General features: G+C 50.0%; 8 protein-coding genes across 8 annotated transcripts; 4 read left to right on the top strand and 4 right to left on the bottom strand.

Annotated features, from left to right (window-relative positions):
- Nucleotides 1-926: 926 nt before the first annotated feature.
- On the bottom strand, nt 927-1121 carry CGCS363_v004488 (uncharacterized protein; the record flags this gene model as incomplete). The annotated part of the gene is made up of 1 exon (XM_036636337.1): nt 927-1121. One exon carries the CDS (start codon nt 1119-1121, stop codon nt 927-929), a length of 195 nt encoding a protein of 64 aa, XP_036497678.1.
- Nucleotides 1122-3072: 1951 nt separating this feature from the next.
- On the top strand, nt 3073-3492 carry CGCS363_v004487 (uncharacterized protein; the record flags this gene model as incomplete). The annotated part of the gene is made up of 1 exon (XM_036636336.1): nt 3073-3492. One exon carries the CDS (start codon nt 3073-3075, stop codon nt 3490-3492), a length of 420 nt encoding a protein of 139 aa, XP_036497671.1.
- Nucleotides 3493-4846: 1354 nt separating this feature from the next.
- Nucleotides 4847-6676, top strand: fmo1-3 (Thiol-specific monooxygenase; the record flags this gene model as incomplete). Its single annotated transcript, XM_036636335.1, has 5 exons — nt 4847-4901; nt 5014-5101; nt 5158-5319; nt 5389-5686; nt 5735-6676. 5 exons carry the CDS (start codon nt 4847-4849, stop codon nt 6674-6676), a joined length of 1545 nt encoding a protein of 514 aa, XP_036497670.1.
- A 2022-nt stretch (nt 6677-8698) lies between these two features.
- Nucleotides 8699-10177, bottom strand: DCW1-4 (Mannan endo-1,6-alpha-mannosidase DCW1; the record flags this gene model as incomplete). The annotated part of the gene is made up of 3 exons (XM_036636334.1): nt 8699-9876; nt 9931-10035; nt 10090-10177. 3 exons carry the CDS (start codon nt 10175-10177, stop codon nt 8699-8701), a joined length of 1371 nt encoding a protein of 456 aa, XP_036497673.1.
- A 2018-nt stretch (nt 10178-12195) lies between these two features.
- CGCS363_v004484 (uncharacterized protein) lies at nt 12196-13083 on the bottom strand (the record flags this gene model as incomplete). The annotated part of the gene is made up of 1 exon (XM_036636333.1): nt 12196-13083. One exon carries the CDS (start codon nt 13081-13083, stop codon nt 12196-12198), a length of 888 nt encoding a protein of 295 aa, XP_036497672.1.
- A 2587-nt stretch (nt 13084-15670) lies between these two features.
- Nucleotides 15671-17539, top strand: CGCS363_v004483 (Cytochrome P450 monooxygenase TRI13; the record flags this gene model as incomplete). The annotated part of the gene is made up of 2 exons (XM_036636332.1): nt 15671-16741; nt 16793-17539. 2 exons carry the CDS (start codon nt 15671-15673, stop codon nt 17537-17539), a joined length of 1818 nt encoding a protein of 605 aa, XP_036497675.1.
- Nucleotides 17540-18987: 1448 nt separating this feature from the next.
- Nucleotides 18988-20689, top strand: CGCS363_v004482 (uncharacterized protein; the record flags this gene model as incomplete). The annotated part of the gene is made up of 9 exons (XM_036636331.1): nt 18988-19035; nt 19108-19252; nt 19355-19533; nt 19588-19624; nt 19678-19745; nt 19834-20222; nt 20274-20341; nt 20392-20439; nt 20601-20689. The coding sequence occupies 9 exons, from the start codon at nt 18988-18990 to the stop codon at nt 20687-20689; spliced, it is 1071 nt and encodes a 356-aa protein (XP_036497674.1).
- A 244-nt stretch (nt 20690-20933) lies between these two features.
- On the bottom strand, nt 20934-22518 carry CGCS363_v004481 (uncharacterized protein; the record flags this gene model as incomplete). The annotated part of the gene is made up of 6 exons (XM_036636330.1): nt 20934-21384; nt 21477-21507; nt 21579-21643; nt 21707-21824; nt 21885-22257; nt 22339-22518. The coding sequence occupies 6 exons, from the start codon at nt 22516-22518 to the stop codon at nt 20934-20936; spliced, it is 1218 nt and encodes a 405-aa protein (XP_036497677.1).
- Nucleotides 22519-22734: the final 216 nt, after the last annotated feature.

Below are 22734 nucleotides of genomic sequence, written 5' to 3'. Positions count from 1 at the left end.
ATTTCCCACGTGGTTAATACCGTGTCATCTTTGATATCCCACTCTAGCTGCCTAGCTTTTCGACTTAGGACGTCCTTAGGGTACTTTTGGTAAAGATCCAGATATGTCATAAATGGTGCCGGGGAGTGATGCATTGCTATATAAGCTCCGGCTTGTGATATTGCTAGGGGTAGATATGCGAGCCGTTGAATAATAGCCTGGGCGCTCCGATGATCTAGCTTTTTGTCAGCCGATTGCTTGCAGCTGGATTTGTAAGACTTCGAGTGTCTGGTTGCGTACTTTCTGTCCCATTCTCAGGCTTCAAATTACTGCTTTGCACCAGAAGCTCATAGGCTTCGTCGTGGTCCATGACGGGAATCTGGATCGAATCCCAAGTGATTGCCAGATCAGATCTCCGACTAGTAACTAGGACAGAACCCCACTTGGTAGAAGGAAGGATTTCCCTTAGACTGACACTCTCCAGGTCATCAAGGTTATCAATAATCAAAAGCCACGGCTTATTGTCCTCGTAGCCCAGCCATGTAAGGAAAGCTTTCTTTGCCGTTCCGAATTTCATCTCGTTCTCTAGAAAAGCAAAACGCGGGCTGTCTGTCATTCCGTGAAGATGATAATGTGCCAAAATATGACCAACACATTCTCCAATGCTCGCTTTGACTGTCTCTGGACGATGAGCATCGATCCAAAAGAGGAATGCATAGTTTTGTTGCTGTCGGCGGGCATACTCAAGTGCAAGCTGTGTTTTACCTACCCCTCCTGTGCCATAAATTACAGCCACATGAGGCTCCTGTTGCCGTGGCTCTGGCCGAAGAAAGTCGTTCATGAGTAGTAGAGTTTGGTTTCTGCCAGTGAAATGGCGATTCCAAATATTCTTGAAGCTAACACCGATACTGAACTCTTTGGGCACTTGCCGGGTGTTGCTGCTGGTCTCATGTTTGCCATTTTCTGTTTTGTGAAATGTAAGCCGAGTCAGAATTGTATAAGGGCGCATATCCCGGACCTTCGATGACGTTTCCGTCTTCCCGATCTTTCGGAAACGCTGCGATTGCCTTCATAGAGTATAGGCCCAACATTGTGGCAACCTTTACGAAGTTTTCGTCCTCTGCGCTTGCGAACTTTACCATCGTCGAGTGGTCCGCAATTAGCGGGATGGCTTCCGCATTCACTGCGCCAAACACAACTGCCGAAAACTTTGGTACAACCTGCGTCAAGTCCGGTCAGAGTCATCTCTCCGTTTCTATCTCTACCTTGGCGAATAGGGACAATAGGGATAGTGTAGAATTCGCTTCGGTTCACCGGCAATATCGACCCGGAAAAGAGAATTCTACTACATTCTATGACCGAGGCTGAAATTGAAGCTGTCTGGTGGCTTACAAGGAGACGACCTAGCAGAGGTATTGTCATTTTGAGAGTTTCATAAAAGAATACTGTCTTGAAGTCCTGGCTGATGGCGTTGTATCGCTTTTGAAGGTCCATAAGCCAATCTGAATTTGGCTTCATACGTTTCAGTAGCCTCTCGTTAGTATGTGAAAATGCAGATAACACCTTCGTCAGCACTTGGGCAAGCTCGATTCCTTGCCCGCCTTGGTGAGGTGTTCCGAGAAAAAGTACTGCGTAAGTCGACAGCTTCATTGACTTCTGCTCCTCCAGATGACCAGTCCGAGCCATGTCTGAGTGGAGAAGTGCCTTTAATCAGTCAGGAGCGATCCTTTCATTATTTTTTAACGTCACTACTTACACTTTTGACAATCAATCCGCCAAGACTATGCGCAAAAAAGATGATGGGTCGTCGTTCGGTCTATGTTTAATACTTCAGCTTCGGGCTCAAGACATATGAAAGGCCGGAAGTTGCTTTCAGATGATGCGCAGAGATTGAATGTGACTTACAGCGGTAAGTATTCGTTCGACGGTTAGATCGCTAACCAGTGCGCTTCCGTGATCTGATATGTCAAGCGTTAAGGGGACATCGCTCCCTCTTGTCCTTGAGTCGTGGCTATAGGAGTATATTCGCGCCTTTGGAAGCTTGCTCGGGAGAAGATCTTGTAGCCAAAATACGCCATTGTCAGCAGTCCATGATCTCCTCCAATGTCCATCCAGACCGTGGACTGCGACGATGCTGATTCGTTACGTTTTCAGCCGATCGAGCACTGCTAAGGCTACCCATAAAATGAGCGGTACATACTTACTCTATCTCAGCATCTGATGGATCGGCAAGAAGATTGAGTCCCAGAGCTCCTTGACTAGAGGGGTTTACAATTGACAAGGATGCAAGGCAACAGCCGTAAAACAGGAAAAATATCTAGCAAAAAGGTCGCAAGTTAGAAGATATTCTGTCAATTTTGAATTGGACGGATACCTTACCCATGCAATCATACTTCTGTTGATGATTTGGTTGGTGTTCAACGTAATCTCGCCGAGGTAAACTGGTGGACATCACAACAAACAAGGGAGGTTTTAACGTTCATTCAGCTTCAGGAGGTCGAGGATGCTTAGGTGTCTTTTCCCGGCAGGAAAGAAGAACTCATTTCTAGATTAGCACCGGCGGTCTAACCGCATCATATTTAATGCGTGAACGCGACGTAGGGTCTCAGTTACGCCCTGGCTAGGGAGACTTCATGTTACACAAGTTGCCTGGGACAGGACGGCGAACTAGATCCCAAGAGCTTGGCTGGTTCGCTTTGTCTCACTTTCCGCAACAAGTCAATTGGGACATAAATAGGCAACAGCCACCTCTCCATAGTTTACATTTTCCTAAGCCTTTTAGCCTCCGGATCAGAAACTTCCACGACATATCGTCGTTCTGCGCGATTTGCTTTCAGCCCGGCGAGCATTTGGGAGACTTATTTTCAATCTGGAATAGACTTCGCGTCTTGATTGAAATCCGTTTAAACAATTGACAGAATGTCGTCGAGTAATTCAATCGTTGCATCAGATCCGATGCCAACTAAAAACGCACCAAAAGCCACGGCCGAGCAGAGTCTGCCCAGCGAAGATTCCGTAAAGGCAAGATTGCAACATCCGAACGAGACTGTGATAGAAACCTCCGTCAAAGATTATCAAATATTCATCACTATCATGCTCACCATATCCATCTTTGGCGCGTCCACGTTTGCTATCATAGCTGGACAAATGGAGGACCCAGCAAAGCTTTGGAAGCCAAAACAGCCACCATTCACCTTACCTACAGTCAGACGATTTCTCGCGGTAGGATGGCTTTGTTTTATTCTCACGATAGCCATCGCGGGCTACAGCTCGAGTCTGCTCACCATTTTACGCCAACAAGCTCAAGAGGCCGAAGACAAGTCCTGGCATCGAAACTGGGATAAGATTGGAATAGTAGCGTCAGCAATGATGCACTTATTTATTGTGCTGGCGTTCTTGTTCCTTTCATTGGGTCTCGTCGCGTACGTGGGGGCACTGGGATGGGTTGGGGTTGGGTTTTCCAGCCTTGCTGGCGCTTTCGTGATCGGGCTATCCATCTTTCAATGTCGGTAAGTTTCGCCATGGGACTACACATAAGTTGGACCTGATAACTAACTTACCATCAAAGGAGCCACCATCAGCATAGGAAGTCTCATTGAATATATCAGCTCGTCGACTGAGACCATGGTGTGTACGAGTGACTCAGGGCAGACTCATCCGTCATTTAAACGCGATAAAAGGACAAGACACCTGGATTTTATTTGTAATCGTTTCTATTAGCATATAGAAGCCATCGCTCAATACCAAATGGTAGAGTTCTGGCTTTTCTGACACGTCCGCCAGTGGATAGATCTCCGCTCAGAATGTGATGCTCGTTTTCACACCCATTAAACGGTGACAACTCGGCTCTGAGAGAGGAGCTTCGATGCAGGAGAGAAGACAAAAGCGCACAAGAAAAGCGCCTCCTCAAGGTTGACCAGCAGCCTCAGGCGTTGAGTGTGTATTCGTTACCAGAACACATCGACTTCTTCCGACTCGGGTTGGGTAGAGTGGCTGTTCTGTTGGGCGTCGTCGGTTCTCGTCTGTTGAATACAGAAGAAATGCGCAGTGCGCATTTCATGTCGAAAGATACCTTGCACGGCACGAGCGCTCATTGCACAAGCATCAACGACATGCGAGATTTTTAAGGAACTTAGCGCGTGCTACGGACTCAGTACATACCTGCCAATCATTCACACAAACGGGAGGGATTGAAATGCTGCCTGCGTTAGAGGAAAAGCATTAAGCGAGACGTTCATCTTCACGTCGATTGACTGTAATTCAGCTCTAAGGAGTGAGCCAAGCCAAGGGTTCGAGTGCTCCGGGAATGCTGTCCAGTAAAGCTCACTATCGGACCGTCAAGCAATCCCGGCCGGCCTCGGCGATTCGGGCAGTTTCAGGCCCCCGCCCCCGCCCCCGCTCATCGCCGGATGCTGGCCTCCGTAGACATCACGCCGGGAACCCAGCTCAGCATGCCTCTGATCAAAGTCCTTCGAAACTCAATTGAAAGTGTCATGTGTCAAAGCTTCGCCTAGGTATTTATGAAAACCCCATTTTAAGACTACCCGAAACCTTGAGCTTGCTTCTGCTTCTAGTTTGCAGAACATGCCGAAACTCATACCCGGCGCTCACGTGATGCAATCGATGGTGAAATCACATCGGAGGATGGCGACAGATGGCGAATTGCACCCGACCAACCCAGTTCCCCCTCAAACCATCTGATAGATGACAAATGCGTATGATGCCACTCGGCAAGATATCGTGTTTGACGGGGGAATGTTTCTCTATTTAATTCACTTGCATGTGTTGTACATCTTAGGTCTGAGCTTCTGATGTGTAGAACTCGTCATTGTCACAGCTTTTTGGTCTAAGCTTCTGTGGAATTGAAATGGGCGGCGAAAGGAAAATCAAGTCAGTGGCCATCATTGGCGCCGGCGCTGCGGGTAAGCCAAGCCCAATATGATACGGAAGAAGCCATGCCGCGACACGATCGTCTGTACATTTGGCTTGATGACTACGGTTGCGGTAGAGCTGACTCGCATTTCGTGTGAATAGGTGCTGTCACAGCTGCTGCTTTCAAGGCGGAAGATTATTTTGAGAAGATTCGGGTGTACGAGCGAAGAGAATCTGCTGGTGGAACATGGTACGGTTCTTTCATTGGCGCTGCTATCTGCGCAAAGACTAACTGAACCTACAAAGGATATACGATCCGAACCCAGCCGAGCTCCCTCCGCTTCAGCCGGGATTACTGCCTCCGGAACTGGACCCGGCGTTGGAGATCCCGGCCGAGCTTCCGCAGGTGAAGCCGCACAGCACCTCTCAGGAGAGGTTCACGCAGACTCCTATTTACCACTCCTTAACGTGAGCCTTTCCGTCTTTACTAGCTCGAGGCAAATGTTGTACTTTGTTCAGTGCTAACGTATTGACAAGAACCAACGTCCCTGATATCGCAATGTCTTTCTCCGACTCAAGATTCGCCTACGGACCTTTCGCACCACACTGGATCCCGCGACAATACATCGAAAACTACTTCTCGCAGCACAAGACGGATGATATTCTGGTGCTTAATACAACCGTCGAGGATGTCACGAGAATTGATGCCGTTGATCGGCCTGAGCAGTGGCGATTGACGTTGCGGAGATTTGACCCAGCAAGAAACGTCGATGTGTGGTGGCAGGAGATTTTTGATGCCGTCGTCTTTGCGAACGGGCACTATTCTGTTCCTTACGTATGTTCAATCTCAAATGTAACGATAACACAGACTAACACATCATAGGTCCCCCAAGTAAAGGGTCTGGAGGCGTACATCAAGAAGTTCCCAGGCCGCGTTGTTCACTCGAAGATATATCGCTCACCGCAACCATACGCCGGCAAGAAGATTGTTGTGATCGGCAACTCAGCATCGGGCCATGATGTTACGGCTGAGCTTGTGGGGACGGCCGCCGAGCCTGTGATTCAGTCTCGTCGTAGCAAATCACGCTGGGATGGTGATGAGCCACCCCCTGGCCAGGCTTGGAAGCCCGTCATCAGAGAGTTTCAACCCGACGGGCGGATCGTATTCGAAGACGACACCTACTTGGACGATGTAGATCACGTTATCTATTGTACGGGCTATAAGGCTTCGTATCCGTTCTGGAACAGCAAGGAAAACAACAATCGGCCGCTGTACGATTACAAGAAAGGAAAGCTGGTCAAGATCTTCTGGCACACTTTCTTCCAGGATTTCCAAACTTTGGGCATTGTCGGCATGCCCCGCGTTCTCACATTCAGAAGTTTCGAATATCAAGCCATCGCCCTGGCAAGACTGTTTTCTGGAAGGAACTCTGTCGCACTACCGCCTCTCGAGGAGCAAGAACGCTGGGAGAGAGAAAGAGAAGAGACGGTTCGACGGGAGGGAAGAAAGTTTCACGACATCCCATGGGAGACAGGCGAGACCTTCGAGTGGCTCACGGGTCTGTACAGGGTGGCGGGCCTGCCGACGCTCAGAGGTAAAGGGCGGGTACCTCCTGTGCTTTCCGAAGATCTGATATGGGCGTTGGAGCATTTAAAGAAGTACCCCGAGCCGGGTAATGAAGATGATGAGGAGTCCGGGGGTCAGATGAATAACAGCAAACCAAAGCAAGTTGACGCATATCACCATGAGCGTCTCGATGGAGAGGCCAGAGGGCAGTGGTCGCTACCGGCGCGTCCCAAGAAGGATTTACTGAGCTTTATATAAATATCCTGGACCTGCAATAGGCTGAAGGTAGAGCGCGAGAAGAGAAAGACCACATAAGCCTGCCTCTCTTCATCGATGATTGAAGATAGATGGTTCTACTTGTTGAGCCACTTCCAATCGTGAAGTTTCTTGGCCCTTGAATTATAACAACTCTTGTCTTCGCACCACGTGGAGTGCCGCATTTCCTCATCTTGTGTGTAAGTACTAGGATCAATGCCCAGAATCCATCCGAAGCTCTCTTCAGTCAGGCCAGAGTGCGCGGCTGCAAACTTGAAGTCCGTACTAATGTCCCAAGACCCCAACAAAACGACTACGTCGTTTTCTTCTAGTCTCCATAGATACTTGAAACTGCAACGGCCGCAAAATATCGAGTGGTGATGGACTTGTTGGTGTTGCCAGCCATCGTGTACCATGAATCTGCCGATCAAATTTGGATTGTCTTCTACATGACAAGCGCAGCAAAAACGTCGGGCATGATCCGATTGAGATCCGCTTGGTGGATGCCAGTGACATTTGTTATCCATGACCGCCGGGTCTCTAAAACATGCACACCGATTTATGTTGAACGGCGACATAAAGACATCTTGGTCGGTGAAGCGTAGGTGTGGGCAACACAAATCCCCATGGTCTCGCTGTAGCCTCTTCAGACCTTGTCGAAGAAGGTCTTTGGTCACGACTTGAGTCGGCTGGAGTTGGCAGACTATAAGCTTCCACTCCAAGGTTGTGTTCATGGTCGTCCGTTTAGCTGGACATGCGGGCGTTGTATTTGTCGCACTCCCGGCACTCCCGCTGACAGCGATCGGACTGGGTTGGTACGAGTATGGCCGCTTGATTAACCTGGGTCCCATGCCAGGCCATCCAATGCTCTTGGAGCACTCCACACATTTAAAGAGGACAGGTTCTGTATGGCCCCTTGTAGCCATTTGTAAGGAGATCAGTGAAGACCATGACATATCGTGGTGGGAGCAGATTCGCACACTGCCCTCCCAGCCGATGCAGACTCTACGGCCCTTTTGATATCGGTTCACAGAGAACCAGCTCTCGTTGTGCATGGCATCGCAATAATGGCAGAAGAGCAAGCGGGTTGTAGACGCTTCTGGGCCATGTGAACATTGCTTTTCGGTAGACGAGTCCACCCGCTTCCAGCATTCCTGGCATAGGTCCTTGCGCAGGCGATGCCTATGGCGCAAACTTTTCAACTTCTTTTTGCCGTCATCTTGGAGACGGAAAGTCTTGAAGGCTGGAACCTGCCGCCGTACTTGAAGGTCAAATATTGACCTGAACAGTCGTTGTAGCCCTGAAGGCTTCCATTGCGGTGTTTGCTTTTCTTCTGCTGTTTTATAGTTCTCAGCAAATGCGCCTCTCAGAGATAGTTGGAAAGTCAGACTGCATGTCTGTCGGAAAAGAAAGAGTTCTTCAGGCTTGAGGTGAAGCATGATTTCGATGAGGAGTTCTCGGGGCATCCAGTGAATGGTCGAGTTGAGCTGGTTTTTGTTTCTGCGATCCTCCCAGCCCGTTGTATACGTGTAAGCTGTAGCATGGCTGTCAAAAGTGCAGACATCTTTGCGATATTTGATGCAACGTTTCTCGGGATACGCCGTCTTTTCTTGCAAGGACATCGTGGCCAGCGGTTCTGTGAGTTGACTCTGATGCATACTGGTATCTCATGTGTGAAGCAGTGCGAAATAGGAGCAGCACGAGGCAATGGTGTTCACTTTTAAGCAACCTTTATGAGCAGTCGAGTTTTCAACGATCCACATGGAACCTAGTTGAGGTGCCAGCCAGAAAGGTTGTGGGCACTAACAAAAAAAGGAGCCTCGCCCTTTGGTTTGCAATACCAGATACGGTGTCAGAGTAGAGTCACAGCCACGAAAGACACGAAGGACGTCTGAGACGATGCTCCGTGTCATGCTGGGGTATGCCCCAGGAGTACGATTCTCTGGGTCGCCAGGATGTGAAGTTCATCTGATGTTGTATTCATCCGAAAGAAAAGGAAATTGGTATATGGAAACATGAAAGAGTCTAAAGAACCATGAAAACCGTGCCTGCAACAACACTACCCGTTACTAGGATAGTCAAAATAGCCGCTCCGGCCTTGTCTGCAGTAGTTATCGCCGACGGGGCCTTCGTCCCTGAGCCGTCACTCTTTCCTCCAGTGACATCGCCCGAAGAGTTTCCTCCCGTGTTAGCGGTGACGGGTGCCTCTGCAGACGAAACGAGGTTGTACATGATGATCTGCAGCGAGTTCATCTGGGGACCGACACCAACCAAGCCATCGAAGGTGTTGTTCAGCCAGGAGAAGCCGCAGGCCGTACCCGCATGACCCTTAAAGCCCGAAGCCGGAGATCCTGAACATGCCGTAGCTGCCGCCTGTGCACTGGACAGCAGCAGAGGCTGAATGGTGTCGGTGGTGTATGAAGCCACCTGCATCGTAGCGGCCATCCATCTGCTGAGATATCCCTTGAAACTCTGTGCATCTTGACTGCACTGCGCCGTCGGTTCGCAATATGCTTCATAGAGAATGTTGTTCTGGACAAACGCGGTCGTGATATCGGTGAGCATCTCGTCAACGCGCGTCTTCCACGTGTCGCTTTCCGTGATGTTGTACATGACGGCCGCGCCGTACAGGAAGATGCCGGCGTTGTAGGACCACTTCGTGCTATCGGTGGAGCTGGGACATGATCCCTCGAAATGAACACCGTCGAGAATCTCGTGGTTGCTCGTGATCAAACCGACGCTTGTTTCCCAGTCCCAGACCTTCTCGGCCCAATCGGAGTAGGTGGTGTTGCCGGTGTAGCGAGCCAGGCGGGCGGCCACGTTGAAGAAGCATCCGTTCGAGATCGAGTTCTTGTAATCGTATCCGGCGTTCCACGTGAAAATCTGCCATCGCACGCCACCGCCGCAGTTCCCTGTGTCCCATCTACTGACGTATTCGTTGAAGACTGCCTGCACTAGAGCAAGCCATTGTGGCTCGCCGTCTGGGGGATTCGGGTATTTGTGTTCGGCTGCTGACATGGCAGCCATCGCCCAGAAGCCCTGATCGTCATTTCCTTCCGTCAAAGTCTGGTTTTGGGGCATGTAATCATTATCGTCACCGACTTGATGCAGCAACGCTTGTGTCGTGATCGTGTTGTAGGAGTCGTCGCCTGTGAGCCACCAATAATCAACCAGCGTGCCAAACATGGCACCAGCCTCCCACCCTAGAACGCATTAAAATCAGCTTTGAAACAACCTCAACAGTCATCAAATCTTACAATAGTAAGGATCTGGCAGGTTTCCTGGTGTGTCACCAGTGTTGTTTCCTGTGTAATATTTCACCAATCCATATGCAATTGTGCCCGCAGCGCTCTTGATCGACTCTGCAGGGAGTTAGCCACCACCTCTTCGCAACAGTTTTCCCATGATGAACTCACCATTGTCGGTGAATGTGACGTCGATAGCATTTACCGCTGTCGCCAAACCCAGACCCGCGGTCAACGTCGATAATGTTGTTGGCTTCATCTTGACTGTGTTGGCTGGCGCGTGCCCAGGATGCCAAGGCGAAAACTAAAGTGAGTTCGGTTGAGCAAAGGCTTGAATCGATGTCGCGATCGCTTGGTACCTTGGCATCGACGACGACTGGGCTCAAAAAAGGCCGCCAGGACCGCCAAGATGGGCAGAAGGGTCGCTCGAGTTAAAAGGGAGCTTCAAGGGGCTGTGCAAACGCGGGTCCAATTTCGACCTCTCCACCGCTGACGTTTGCAACCCACAACTTCAACATGCAACTGGATGACAAACAATGAATATCGGATCCAACTTTTTCAAAACAAGCCGAGCATATTTTTCACTCCTGTCTGAAATTTGCATCTTCAATCCTGATGGAAGATCTCAAGTTCCGGAATCGTCCAATGGAACCCCAGCCTTATGTGCCTGCTGCAGACTTTGTTCATGTTTATGGCGCAACAATGCAAGTGGATTTGCCCGTGGGTTCCCTCCATATCGTGAATCCACTGCCTGGTTACCGCCCGACACCAAGTGGAAAGATGTTCTCCAGAAGTTATGCACCGAGTATCCGTATCACTCGGCAACTAGATCCGTCGCCTTTCCCCGGATTGGAACGATGATCAAACATGCGGACGAAGCTGCGAACTCGTGGATTTGTGACTGCAGATTACGTGCGCCTTTTGAAGGGCCGCGAGGCACAAGACAGAAAACTTCCGGTCCGCTCGGACTTAGCGTCGTTGGCCCCCCGGGTGGTGGGGTGATCTTCCTTGCGATGACGATCCGGCCCCATTCCATCGCCCAGAATTAGATCGTTAGTGGCAGAAGCTGTGGACTAGTTGTGGGGAAACGGTTGACTGACGCGTCTCAGGCTCTCCCAGCACGCGATGCGATGGATAGGGGTAGGCGGCTATCTTCCGGAACAAGTTCCAGCCCCTGCCGTTTCCCTGGATATTTCGACGAGTTTTCAGCCGGGCAGTGCATGTTGGCTCGCCGGAATATGTCCTGGTTGTCTTGGAAGTCGTGTGTTTTCTTGATTGGCTCTCTGTTTGGCTGTAGGAAAGCTGTTGTTCTATTGGCTGAAAAAGGTGGATTCTACCAAATTGAGTACAAGATCCAACACACAATTCAATGGAACCGGACATTGCGGAGGACCCAAAGGATTGGGGGTAGTCGAGAGATTCATATCTTATTGGTCTTTCTTTGAAGTTCGTGTCCAGAACTTCCCGCAGTTTAGCCGTTTCCCATCTTTCCTTGGGAGAATTGCACCTACGCTATTACAGACAAGGTATTAGAAGGGCAGTGGGGTCCCAGATTTCAATCTCCCTCCGAAACCTTGTTCCCGCGAGCCGCAGAGAATTCGATGATGACCATACAGGCTTGGAAGTCTTGAATTTAACCAAAGGCCGAGCCTACTTGTGCTATTTCTGTTTGTGATGTATGATCCTAGCAATAATAAAAGACACTCGTCTCAAGCAACTTAGCCCCCATCACGAGCGCCCCCTTCACAAGGCTGTCCATCGACCTCCTTTTTCATGTTTGGGGGTGTGATGAGACCAGGCTTCGAGGATCAGGCAGCGGATTGGTTTGTTCACAGCCACCTTCATAAAAGCGGATCAGCACGAAGGGTTGGAACGCTGCAGCGCACCAGCTCATCAGGGGTTGTGACTTTCTTTTGCAAACCCTAGACTTGATGTCTTGAATAGGAAAGCGTTTCTGTGGCCCCGGCAGGATACCTGCATGTCCTCGACAACCATTTTCTCGTATTGACGACCCGATAATAAATAAGATTTGGAGGCTGCGACTGGTGGAATTCAATACTTTGCTTGCTAAAATGGTCGATCTTTGGCATATGCGGTAAAAACTATTCCAGTTTCACTCACAGTTTGCCAGCATTGCATTCCCTCGAAAGCCATAAGGATCTCATGTTTGACTTAATGCATCAGTGGAAAGCATTCAGGCGCAAATGATGAATTGAAATCAATCTAGGGATAATAGAGCTTAACAGAGACTTATCGGCATGGGTATCAAGTAGCCACTCAGTTGGTCGACAAGCCGTAACCCCAAGTCGAAACTGCTCTTTGGTTCTGGTAATCGGGTGCACCCTTTCCTTCCACAATGCGTACATCTTCAACGCTGACGATGTCGAGCTCGGCCAATCGAGCGGCCACGTGATGCAGTGTGGGCAACTCATCGAAACCGAGGGCCTCAAAGTGGATCTTCGCGTCCTTCGCCTTGAACATGCGCTCCAACTTGAAGCACTCAGGAGACGGGGCCGGGGAGACCGTGGCGTACTCGACATCAGCGACACCCGGGCGGCCGGTGCGAGGGATGTACTTGAAGCAAAGGACATCCTGGCCGGGTCTTGCGGGCTCAGGAGGCGCCACCTCCAGCTTCAGGCCGGAGATCTTGACCTCTCCAAATTGATTGCCTTCCCAGCCCATCGAAAGGCTCCAGTCTCCTGACGCTTCAACGTTGTCGTCCTGATCCAGTGTCGCGAAGAGCTTCGGGTAGCCCAGCTCCTCTCTGCCGCTGAGGATGGGGTCCGGGAGGTTCTCAAACAGGACGCTGAGATATTTGCCATGAACGGTTTCGGTCTTGCCCTGGCAGATGATATTGTGAATGTAAAGGCCGGAGTGGTTGTATCCGCGGCCAGCCAGCCAGGGAAGGTTGCCGAGAGAGGTAAAGGAGATGGACGCTTCCGCAAGACCCTCCACCACGGTCTCCGCGTCGATTTGGAAGCATGGTCGGGGAAGGAGGGCGACCAACTGGTCGACCGGGGCTTTGAAAGTAACGGTGCAGGTTTTGGTGTTGACCTGATCCCAACCTTGGAGCGGTTGATTGCCCTTGGCGTCTTGCCGGGGTCCTGGGCAAGGGCCGTAGCCCAAGGGCATGCGCGAGAAGTTTCTTCCTGTTGTGATGACCATATCTGATGTCTTCCTACGGTATCTGAGGTGACGACGATTTCTTTTCCTTGAACGAATGAAGTTGAATTAGGGGAATGATTTGCTTGGCGGGTGGGCAGAAGAAAATGTTCGTCTAACGGGCAACCTGATCAAGGATTAATGACGATGACATGTGACAAACGCGTCCGAGCCTGCGTTTAAAACGAGATCGATCCTCCAATTTCAGACTGCATTTGCAGAAAATGCACCCTTGGGCCTCCTGTCCTGAGCGGTGCAGGCAGCGGAGGAATATCACCGACAGTCATCCGCCGGAAGTCCGTGAGGGGAAACGGAGCAAAGAGGACTTCCTCAGCCTCCAGGCTCAATGTCTTGCGATAGTCGACAATTGTTTTTCGGTGTTGCAGATGTTTATTCTTGAAATTTACCTATGCAAAGAGTGGAAGTATAGAACTATGATTGACACAATGATTGGCAGATGAAATGAGACATCAGACCAGACCAAAATTAAAGACATTGAGTGACTGCTCGCCTCACATTGCTGATAATTTGTGCCACGAGAGATGTACGTGGTCCTCATGGTAAGCCCAGAATGTTAAGTCTTTATCGATTCCAGGCTCTATAACTTTGGGGGAGATCTACAGCTTCTGACTGTACAAATGAGACTACAAGTCTTTCGACGTTCATTCGATAAGGCAAAAAATGCACATCTTCGGTGACTTGACCCAAACGTTTGGGAGGACGTCTGCATTTGCAGACATCAATTAGTTGACTTAGAGAATGACTAGAGTTCTTCACTGTCTTTCGACTCGTCATTGAGTGACGTATTTCTACGAAACCGTCCGGGAGTTTGGGACACAGTAATAAAAGTTGCAACTCTCGCGGAATATGTCAATATCAAATGCCGCAAACGCAAAGCAATTAACGTGGTGAATCATTATCATCTTGATGTGTATGAAGACATGCAATCTTGCCGGTGATGCTCTATCGAAAGGCGTATTGGTACCCGACAATGATGAAAATTCAATTTTGGTCAAGCCATTTCTAACAGCGTCATTGACCAGCTGCCCCTTCTCCTACTTGTGTCTTATTTTGAATATTTGGCGACTATTATCATGTCTAGTAGGATATAACAAAAAGTTGCTAAGAGTTTCAGTCGATCCTATCATAATTATTGTCGCTGTTTTTACCCTATTCGTAGTATGATATCGCCAAATTTAACGAGACCAGCCAAACCAATTTTGCTTCGCAGAAAGTCAGAAGTAATGTCCCTCGAACGTTCACTCAGTATCTAAATTTGTGAAGTGTGCGAAACGCGGAAGGCGCGGGAGTTTACTTGACAGGCTGCAGACAGACGAACTCTCAAAGTCGGGAAGAAGGCTAGAAACTCGGGCATCTACCCAAAAAGGATGTGACACCGAGTCCAACGATTTCATCCTATGACGACTCACAAGTACGTACTGTCCGTACCTGGACTTCATAATCTTAATTGGAAGTGACTGGTTCCGAGCTCACTATTTTTGATATCACGATAGGTATGTGAAAAGCAATCTGGTACATGCTGCACCGAGCTCAGACGGTATACCAGTAATGCTTGCCTTTGTTTGATTCCCCATTCCTTGTCATATGCTCTACAGCGATATTTCAACCGTAGCAATGGTACGCATACAATCCTATATCAGATGTAATCAATAAGTCAATAATACTGAACTAGGCGAATAGAACCATGAGACAATCCAGAAGAGGCCTCCCCAGGAACACTTTGACACAGAGAAGTTTCTCAGTGCAGTAACACTTCGATCAAGCTCTGGCCAACAGCGCGTAAGTTTTGCATGTGTAGAGCGACAAATTCTACCTTATCGAGGCTTGCCGGGCGGCATCTACGTTGTTGAATTCTAATCAAGGATGGCATCGAACAATTCACGGCGACCGCAGTGATCCGCAAGCCGGCCGACGGAGTTCGGGACCCGAAAACGACCGTTTCCCCAGACTGTCCCAAGTTCGTCCTGTCGTTCGCAACGAGGAACCTGCCCTATTCGTTCTTTGTCGAGAGTACCACATCACCGGTATGGATGTTTCAAATTGACGTTGAACTCTCATGTTGTTCTAGTAGAAGTTTTTTCTAATCAAATTGATCAACAGTCCAATCATCATGGATCATGTGCCAAGAAAAGGAAGAAGCTCAAGGATCCAATGGGTTCATGGAGTGTCGCCATCTTCAAGAGGTCCGAGTGTTCAACTCAATTGACATCGGCTGGAAATGCCAACCCAGGTCATTGCCCTTTATGGAATGCAGCTCGTTACCCGCCGCGGGGAAACTTTCAACAGCACGTGGTTTCGCCGCTTTCAGTTGCCTCAGAACGAGGAATGTGACGATGCGCTTGCAGCCAAGCTAAGCCCGAAACTGACAGCTCCTTGGACCACAACAAGGGAGGTTTCTTGGCTGCCATCAAACAACAGAGGATTGCATTGATGCAGTTATTTGTAGGGAACCCAAGTAGTTGCCTGATATAAAGTCTTACGGGCTCCATCGAATGGCTTGTGACTTGCCCAGCGACGTGTCTTCGTTCGTCTCGTTTCTCAACGCATACTCGATATGTCACATGTAAACATGTCTCAGAGCGCTCATCTCGTGGAAGAGGCAGGATCTCTCCCTAGACGATATGGTTTCATTCTCCTCACCCTAGGCCTGACGGGCTGGCTGCTATACAGTCTCTACCAGAAGGCCTTGCCAAAGCCGATCAAAGGTATCCCGTACAACCCCGATTCCACGAAAAGAATAATGGGTGATCTTCCGGACCTTGCCAGTACCGTGGCACGTACAGGAGACCTGTCAGCATGGCTTGTTGGACGAGCAGCCCAGTTCGACTCGCCCGTCGTCCAGATCTTCCTTCGACCCCTTTCGCCACCGATCGTCCTATTGAGCGATTTCCGCGAAGCACAGGATATGTGCATGCGGCGTAAAGAGTTCGATCGCGGCAAGATCTTGCGCGACCTCTTCACAGGTCCATCTCCAAATCATCAAATCACAATGGTAACCGGAGACCAGTGGAAGGCAAACCGAAGGCTGCTGCAAGATCTCATGTCGCCACCCTTCCTGCAAAACGTTGCGGCGCCCGCTATTTACGCGAATGTCGTCAACCTGATCAACTTATGGACCGAGAAGACACGAATCGCGGAGGGGCGCCCGTTTGATATTTACCAGGACATCTTTTACACAGCTTTAGATGCTGTGACGGCGTTTTCGTTCGGCGAACAGTTTCCACACAATGCTACGAAGCCGGTGGCGGATCTCATCCGCGACCTGAGCGAAACACAGGTTGCAAGACTCCGGGACGGGCTATCTATGGATGATGCGGTCAAGTTCCCCACGGTTGAACCCGACGAAGTCATTCAATCCATCCTCGACGTCAGCATCAATATCGAGAGGTTGCACGGATCTCCTTGGCCCGTATTGAAGTGGAGAATCATCGAGAAGCTCCCACCCCTGAACAAGACGATGCGGGTCAAGAACGAGTTTATAGTCAGGGAGTTGAACAAAGCTACAACCAGACAAAATGCTAGTGGAGGGGATGACACATGGGTGCGATCTGCGGTGGACTTGATGGTTCAGAGAGAGAGGAAGATAGCCCAAGAAGAGAAGAAGACATCGAATCATTTGGCACCCAACATGAAAGACGAGGTAAATCTTCATTTACCCGCATCCAGTTTCGAAGATTAACATATCGTGCAGCTATTCGGCGTCCTCACCGGCGGCCATGATACCACCAGCACCACCATGCTATGGGCCCTCAAGTACCTCACTGACTGCCCCCAAATCCAAACCAAGCTTCGCAAGGCTATGGAGGATGGGTTCTCCGCAGCGTACGCAGAAAAGCGAAACCTTCGGATCGAAGAGATCATGCAAATCAACGTCCCTTACCTGTATGCCACGATGGAGGAAGTCCTCCGATGTGCTGGTACTGCGCCGCTAGTTGAAAGAGAGGCCATGGAGGATACGATCCTTCTTGGATATCACATTCCCAAAGGCACCATGGTCTTTTCCCTCGGCAAGGGAGCCAGCATCGTCACACCAGCTTTTGAGATCGACGACACGAAGCGAAACGAGACATACCATCTCGCCGTAAAGAACCGCGGCAAGATACCAAATTGGGACCCTGCCGATGTTGAGGTGTTCAGCCCTGAACGCTGGCTCGTGCCAGTCACCACTCAAGAAGAGAAGGACCAATTAAACGGGACTGGCCCTGGATATGAGTTCGATTCTTCCGCTGGACCACAGATTGCCTTCGGGATGGGCAGACGCAGCTGCTTTGGTCGAAGACTGGCATACGTAGAGTTGAGGATTTTGCTGAGTCTGATTGTGTGGAACTTCGAGCTGCTGAAGTGCTCAGAGGAGCTGAGCGGGTACGAGGCGAAGGATGGTGTGACACACAAGCCCTTGAAGAACTATGTTCGATTACGGAAGGTGGAAAGGAAATAGCATGTATCATGAGAATGGCTAGCGAGCGCTCTGTACTATGTCGAAATTGATCTTCGTTTATTGAATGAGTCATGACATGAAGATATGGAGTGAATATTAACAACATGTGTCAGTCATTGCAGACCCCCAATCGCCTGCTGGCATCATACTGTCAGTGCGATCAAGTACGGCGAATCAGCTCGAAGACCAAAGCTCATCATAAACGCCAACCGCAGAGACCAGCCCCAGCATAGGTGCCGCTTTCTCACACAAGAAACACATAACCTTAAAAGACCACGGGTCAAGAGAGCGGGCTGGGGCGGAGCGGAAGGGGTGGAACGGCGATGCTCGGCGGCGCCGTCGAGCTGGGCAGTGCGGCCGCCTTTATGGATGCGCTCGATCTAGACCACTTGTCTTCCAAGTCCCTACGACAAGGAGAAAATCTCCGGCGGAATCGGGAGACTAGAACTACGGCAGTTAGGTATGGAGTCTCTTGGCACAATCAGATCTTGGAGGACATCGTTGACAGGCGAAGCGGTACGGTTCCGGAGGACGATGGCGGCAGTACTAACCTTATTCGGCGGAATTGAGGTGATGGCTGAAGACCAGCTAACTTGCAGTATTACCTGATGGTTATGTACAAGTAGTACTCTCACGTGTTCGATGCATAGATTTCCACTGATAGCCGCTCAACCAGCCGCACAGCATTGTATCAGCTCAACATCGGTAGCTCTCATCCTTATCGTGGAATTACGCGCCAGAAACCTTTTGCGGCTCAGTTTTCATTTATTCAATTAGCAAGCTTCAAGCATTTCTGGCTCTCAGTCACCGCCCCGTGTCCATGTTTGGTCGGACATTAATTCGCAGTGGTGTTTGAACCTTCAATCGTCCCGGTTGACTTTCTCCATCCCGCAAGGAATGTGGGAGAGAAACATTCATCAGCGAGCCAAATATTACTGACTTTGGATGCGGATATTCTCCGCACTCTGATCGCGTGCCCAATCACCAGTTTCCCGGAACCCCCCTTGGAGGCGTCATTGTGTCTCTCGCTAAGAGGTAAGGGTCCGTTGGCTTTTCAAAGGGTCGCCTCATTCTTCATCGCGAAGGGCTGCGGGCGGGCTTATCGGCCGGAAACGGTCCAGCCACCTTCCTGGGCTTTCTGGCTAGATCTCTTAACATTGCTGGATTTCCCGAGGGCAGTCCCGCACGATGGGAACGCCTTTCCTCTGCCCAGAGCTGGAATGCCCTGCGAGACAAATTCCTCTCTGCCGGAGGAAATTGCCCTCCCACATACGGCCGAAAAGACAAAACTTTGTGCAACATAAACTCACGTCTCCCACCGGGACCATTCTCGATCTTTTCCCGCTCTCCCCCTTTCCGCTCTTTTGGACGACCCGCCGGTCCCACCCCGCTCCGAGAGTTCCGATGACGGTTCTCTGACCCTCGCTCCCCGGCCGTCATATTGATCAATGGCGCTCCCATTTTCCAGCTTGTTGGCGGGCCTACCAAGCTGTGCTGTGAGTGTTCTCTCTTCTGATGCCTACCAGCTTCGTCAGCCTCGTGTCACTAATACGAGCTCTCCTTGACAGGCACCTTGCGCAACTGAAGCTCTTAATTTCACCTCATCTTGTGGGGTGACTGAGTTCAATTCAGAATGTCTATGTAAAGACCATAGTTTCATAGAAACCTACCGGGTTTGCGTTCGCGCATTCTGTGACATCGGGCCTCTATTCGGTAAGACCGCGACGTTCTGCAACACTTGATGCATCTTTGATCATCGTTGTTCATGAATCACTCAGCGACCGCTCTCACTTTACTAATGTGTCGAGTATTCAGAGGCTAAGAATGCAACATGGACATGGTGCGACTATCCATATTCCGATCAGCAGGGATCGGTGGCAGGGAGGATAATCATTGTTGGGGTAACCGCCGTCTTTTTCTTCCTGCGACAGATCGCCAAGGCCATGAAGTTATCCCAATGGGGTCTAGATGACTGGACTCTGATACTCGGATATGTGAGTACTTGCCCACGAAGCGTTGCATGGCAGCTTGCTGAAATTCGAGTATAGCTATTCACTCTCTCTTTCGCGGTTTCGAAATTCTACGGTACTGAAAATCTCTGCCGTACCAGTTGAGACTGATGTCTGATACTGCTTCAGGTTACGAGCTTGGCATTGGCCGAGACGTGTGGTCACTATCCCACGACGAAATCAATAGATTCATGCGAGTAAGGCGCTACAGCCCCGAAATACCAACGATTCCCAACATGCCTCCCAAGAGCGAAAGTCATTGTACACGTGACTAATTCCAATCAGGTTTTCTTCGCTTTCGAAATAATCTACACCGTGAGCATTGGAACACTGAAGGCATCGATCTTGTTCTTTTATCTACGGGTTTTCAACCTCGTCAGTCCTACGTTCACGATAATTCTCTGGTGCACTCAAGCTTTCAACATTCTTAACTGCATCGCCTTCACAATTGCGAATCTGAATCAGTGCAAGCCTTTCTGGTTTGCCTGGGAAGGCTGGGATGGGCGACATCCTGGGTACTGCGTGAACCTCACCGCCATGCTAGTATCGCACGGGGCAATTAACATCGCTCTGGATGTCTGGATGTTAGTCTTGCCTGTAACGCAGGTCCTCTGGTTGAATCTACGGAAAAGACAGAAGCTGGAGATCCTTTGTATGTTTGGATTGGGCATCATGTGAGCTTTTGCATTCAATCAACGCGAATCCCCATAGACTAACTCAGTCAGCATCACTATCGTCAGCATCATACGTCTACGAGTGTTGCTAAACTTCCGTAACTTTACAGATCCAACGTGTAAGTTGCGACATCCGACTCCACATGACCGACTCCGCTGACCTATGAAGATGATGCCTTTTGGCTACACATGTGGTCATATGTTGAGCTTTCTGTTGGTATAATTGTTGCTTGCTTGCCATCTGTACGCCAACTGTGGCGTGAACTTGTGCCAAAGATGAAGAAAAAGATCGGTATCAACCCGCCTTCACACACATCATCAATCCCTGGAGAATCTGCGAGGAGGCTGAAAGATATTCATTCCCTTAATGCGGACCAGTCGAGTCCCACAAGTGGAAGCGCTTTCATGTCGACAGCGTCCTCGCCATCGCGAACGCGAAGCGGAAATACATTTTGATATACAGATAACCTCGCATCAACTATTGCATGCACCTTTGACGAAATTACTGTTGACTCCACCAACTTTTGTCCGGAAGGTGACCAGCGTGTTTGTAACCTTGTGTATAAGTACAAGTGTATCGAGCCAGTATTCCCGAGGATAATCGTATGTGTTGGCATTCCGAGAATATTTATGCCCGACAGACTCTCAACAACCCAGCCAGCCAGCTTACTTCATGCATCGATCCATTTTAAACGCGAAATGAACTTCGGCTCAAATGGCCCTCCACCTGCTCGAAGCAGATGTCTCTTGCGTATGTCCCCTCTCCTCATAGGAAATGCTCACGCAATCGGTCCGGATGATTTTCCCATCCGCAGCATGCTGGCTAGAGTCGCTGTTGTTTGTGAGGGTCGGGGCACCCGATGATGTGGAGGTTTGGTTGTTTGTACCGGTTGTTGGGGATAGTATGTTCTCTTGACTGTCGTCGCTCTCGATTATGGTAAGGCCGAGGTCGTCCTTGGGCTTGGACTTGGGCTTGCGTTGGCCGAGCTCGATGCCGCCGCCGCGCGATTTTGATTTGCTCTGAGAGCCGTATTGCTCGTAATACTGCGGTGTCTGCTTGGATCCCTTCCCGGAACTGAAGGGGTTGCGTCGCAGGATGAGCTCGAGGAGTGGCTGCATAACAGGTATGGAGCTCGCGATGATGATGGTGCTGCCCTCGACACTGCCAAATGCCGTGATTAGAATATTGTCTTTAAAGAACGCTAGCAGCACGCAGCCAGTTGGCCCAATGTGTCTGTGGTGGGTTCATCTTACACTGTCCAAATAACCAGATCAGAGGTATCATCTGTGAAGCAAAAGAAAGTCAGCTTTGCGAGCCCTCATCCATCGACGGAAAAGCGCAGGTAGAGGACCTACAAGAGAAGTCATCGCTTGCGAGAGACGGGATGCGAGTTGTTTTGTAAACAGCAACAACACCAGAACTATGAGTCGGCCATTAGTCACAGCAGTCTCTAACAATGATGCGTGCCAGATATAATACGTACACTGAACCAATACCAAGGGCGCATGACAGAGCGACTTTCTTCTTGGTGGACATTTGGAGACCGAAGAGCACTATTGCCGGATACACAGCCAGGTAAACATCAACAAACGCTGAGAATGCTGTTGGGGAAAATTGTGTTAGAGGAGCTGAGAGCTGTGTGGCAAAGAGGGTCATCATACCGCCCGCGTAGATGCAATACGCGACTAAAATCTGTTTACTGAAGCATTCGCCCGTGACAGAAAAGTCCCAAAGTGACCTGGCTGGCGTGCAGCGCCCAAGGAGAAGTCCTGCTGTCACAAAGAGCGTCAACTGGCACCAGATTCCCATCCACCACAAGAACCACTTATGATACCTCCCTGGATTCATGAGCCGCGTCAGGAGAGAGATCACGGCCAGTTTGGGGAGGCCAAAAGACATGATGCCAGGGCAGAAGGCGGCTGTTGTCCATAAGATGGCGCCTTGCTTCTGCTCGTCCGAGAGAAGCTTCATGTGTTTCCCATTGCCGTAGGATACTGCGATCGTGGACAGAGCCGTCGAGATGTAACCACAAAACTGAAGGACAGCACAGGTTAGAGGGCCTTCTCGTATGGGGACGTCTGCATAACAAAATCCACGGTGAAGAGAAACACTCACCAGCCCTAGGATGATGAACCAGTCATCGCTGTGGAACTTCCTCATGATCTTCCCCCTTACATAGACTCGGCCGAGAACGAAACAGGTGCTGATGGCCGTGACAATCCAGCAAACGACAATAATGGTCGGCCCTTTGTCCTGGGCCTTCCACTCATCGGATTCCTCCGGTGGACTCGACATGTTGGAGTTGTAGAAAAGAACTCGCCAGCGACCATGCGGGCATGCGGAAGGATCTCGGAGACCGGAGACAGCTTTGGACACATGCAGAAGCTTGAAGAATATATGCAAGCCGACCAGACTGCTCGCGGACCATGCTCTCGGTACGCATGAAAAATTGCCGATTGCCGATCATGCTCATTTTTCAACATCCCAAGCTATTTTTCATGACTCCAGGGT

Source organism: Colletotrichum siamense, assembly GCF_013390195.1.
Source record: "Colletotrichum siamense strain Cg363 chromosome Unknown KSG_Cg363_contig03, whole genome shotgun sequence".
Lineage (NCBI taxonomy): Eukaryota > Fungi > Ascomycota > Sordariomycetes > Glomerellales > Glomerellaceae > Colletotrichum > Colletotrichum siamense.
This window is presented reverse-complemented; position numbering and strand designations above follow the sequence as displayed.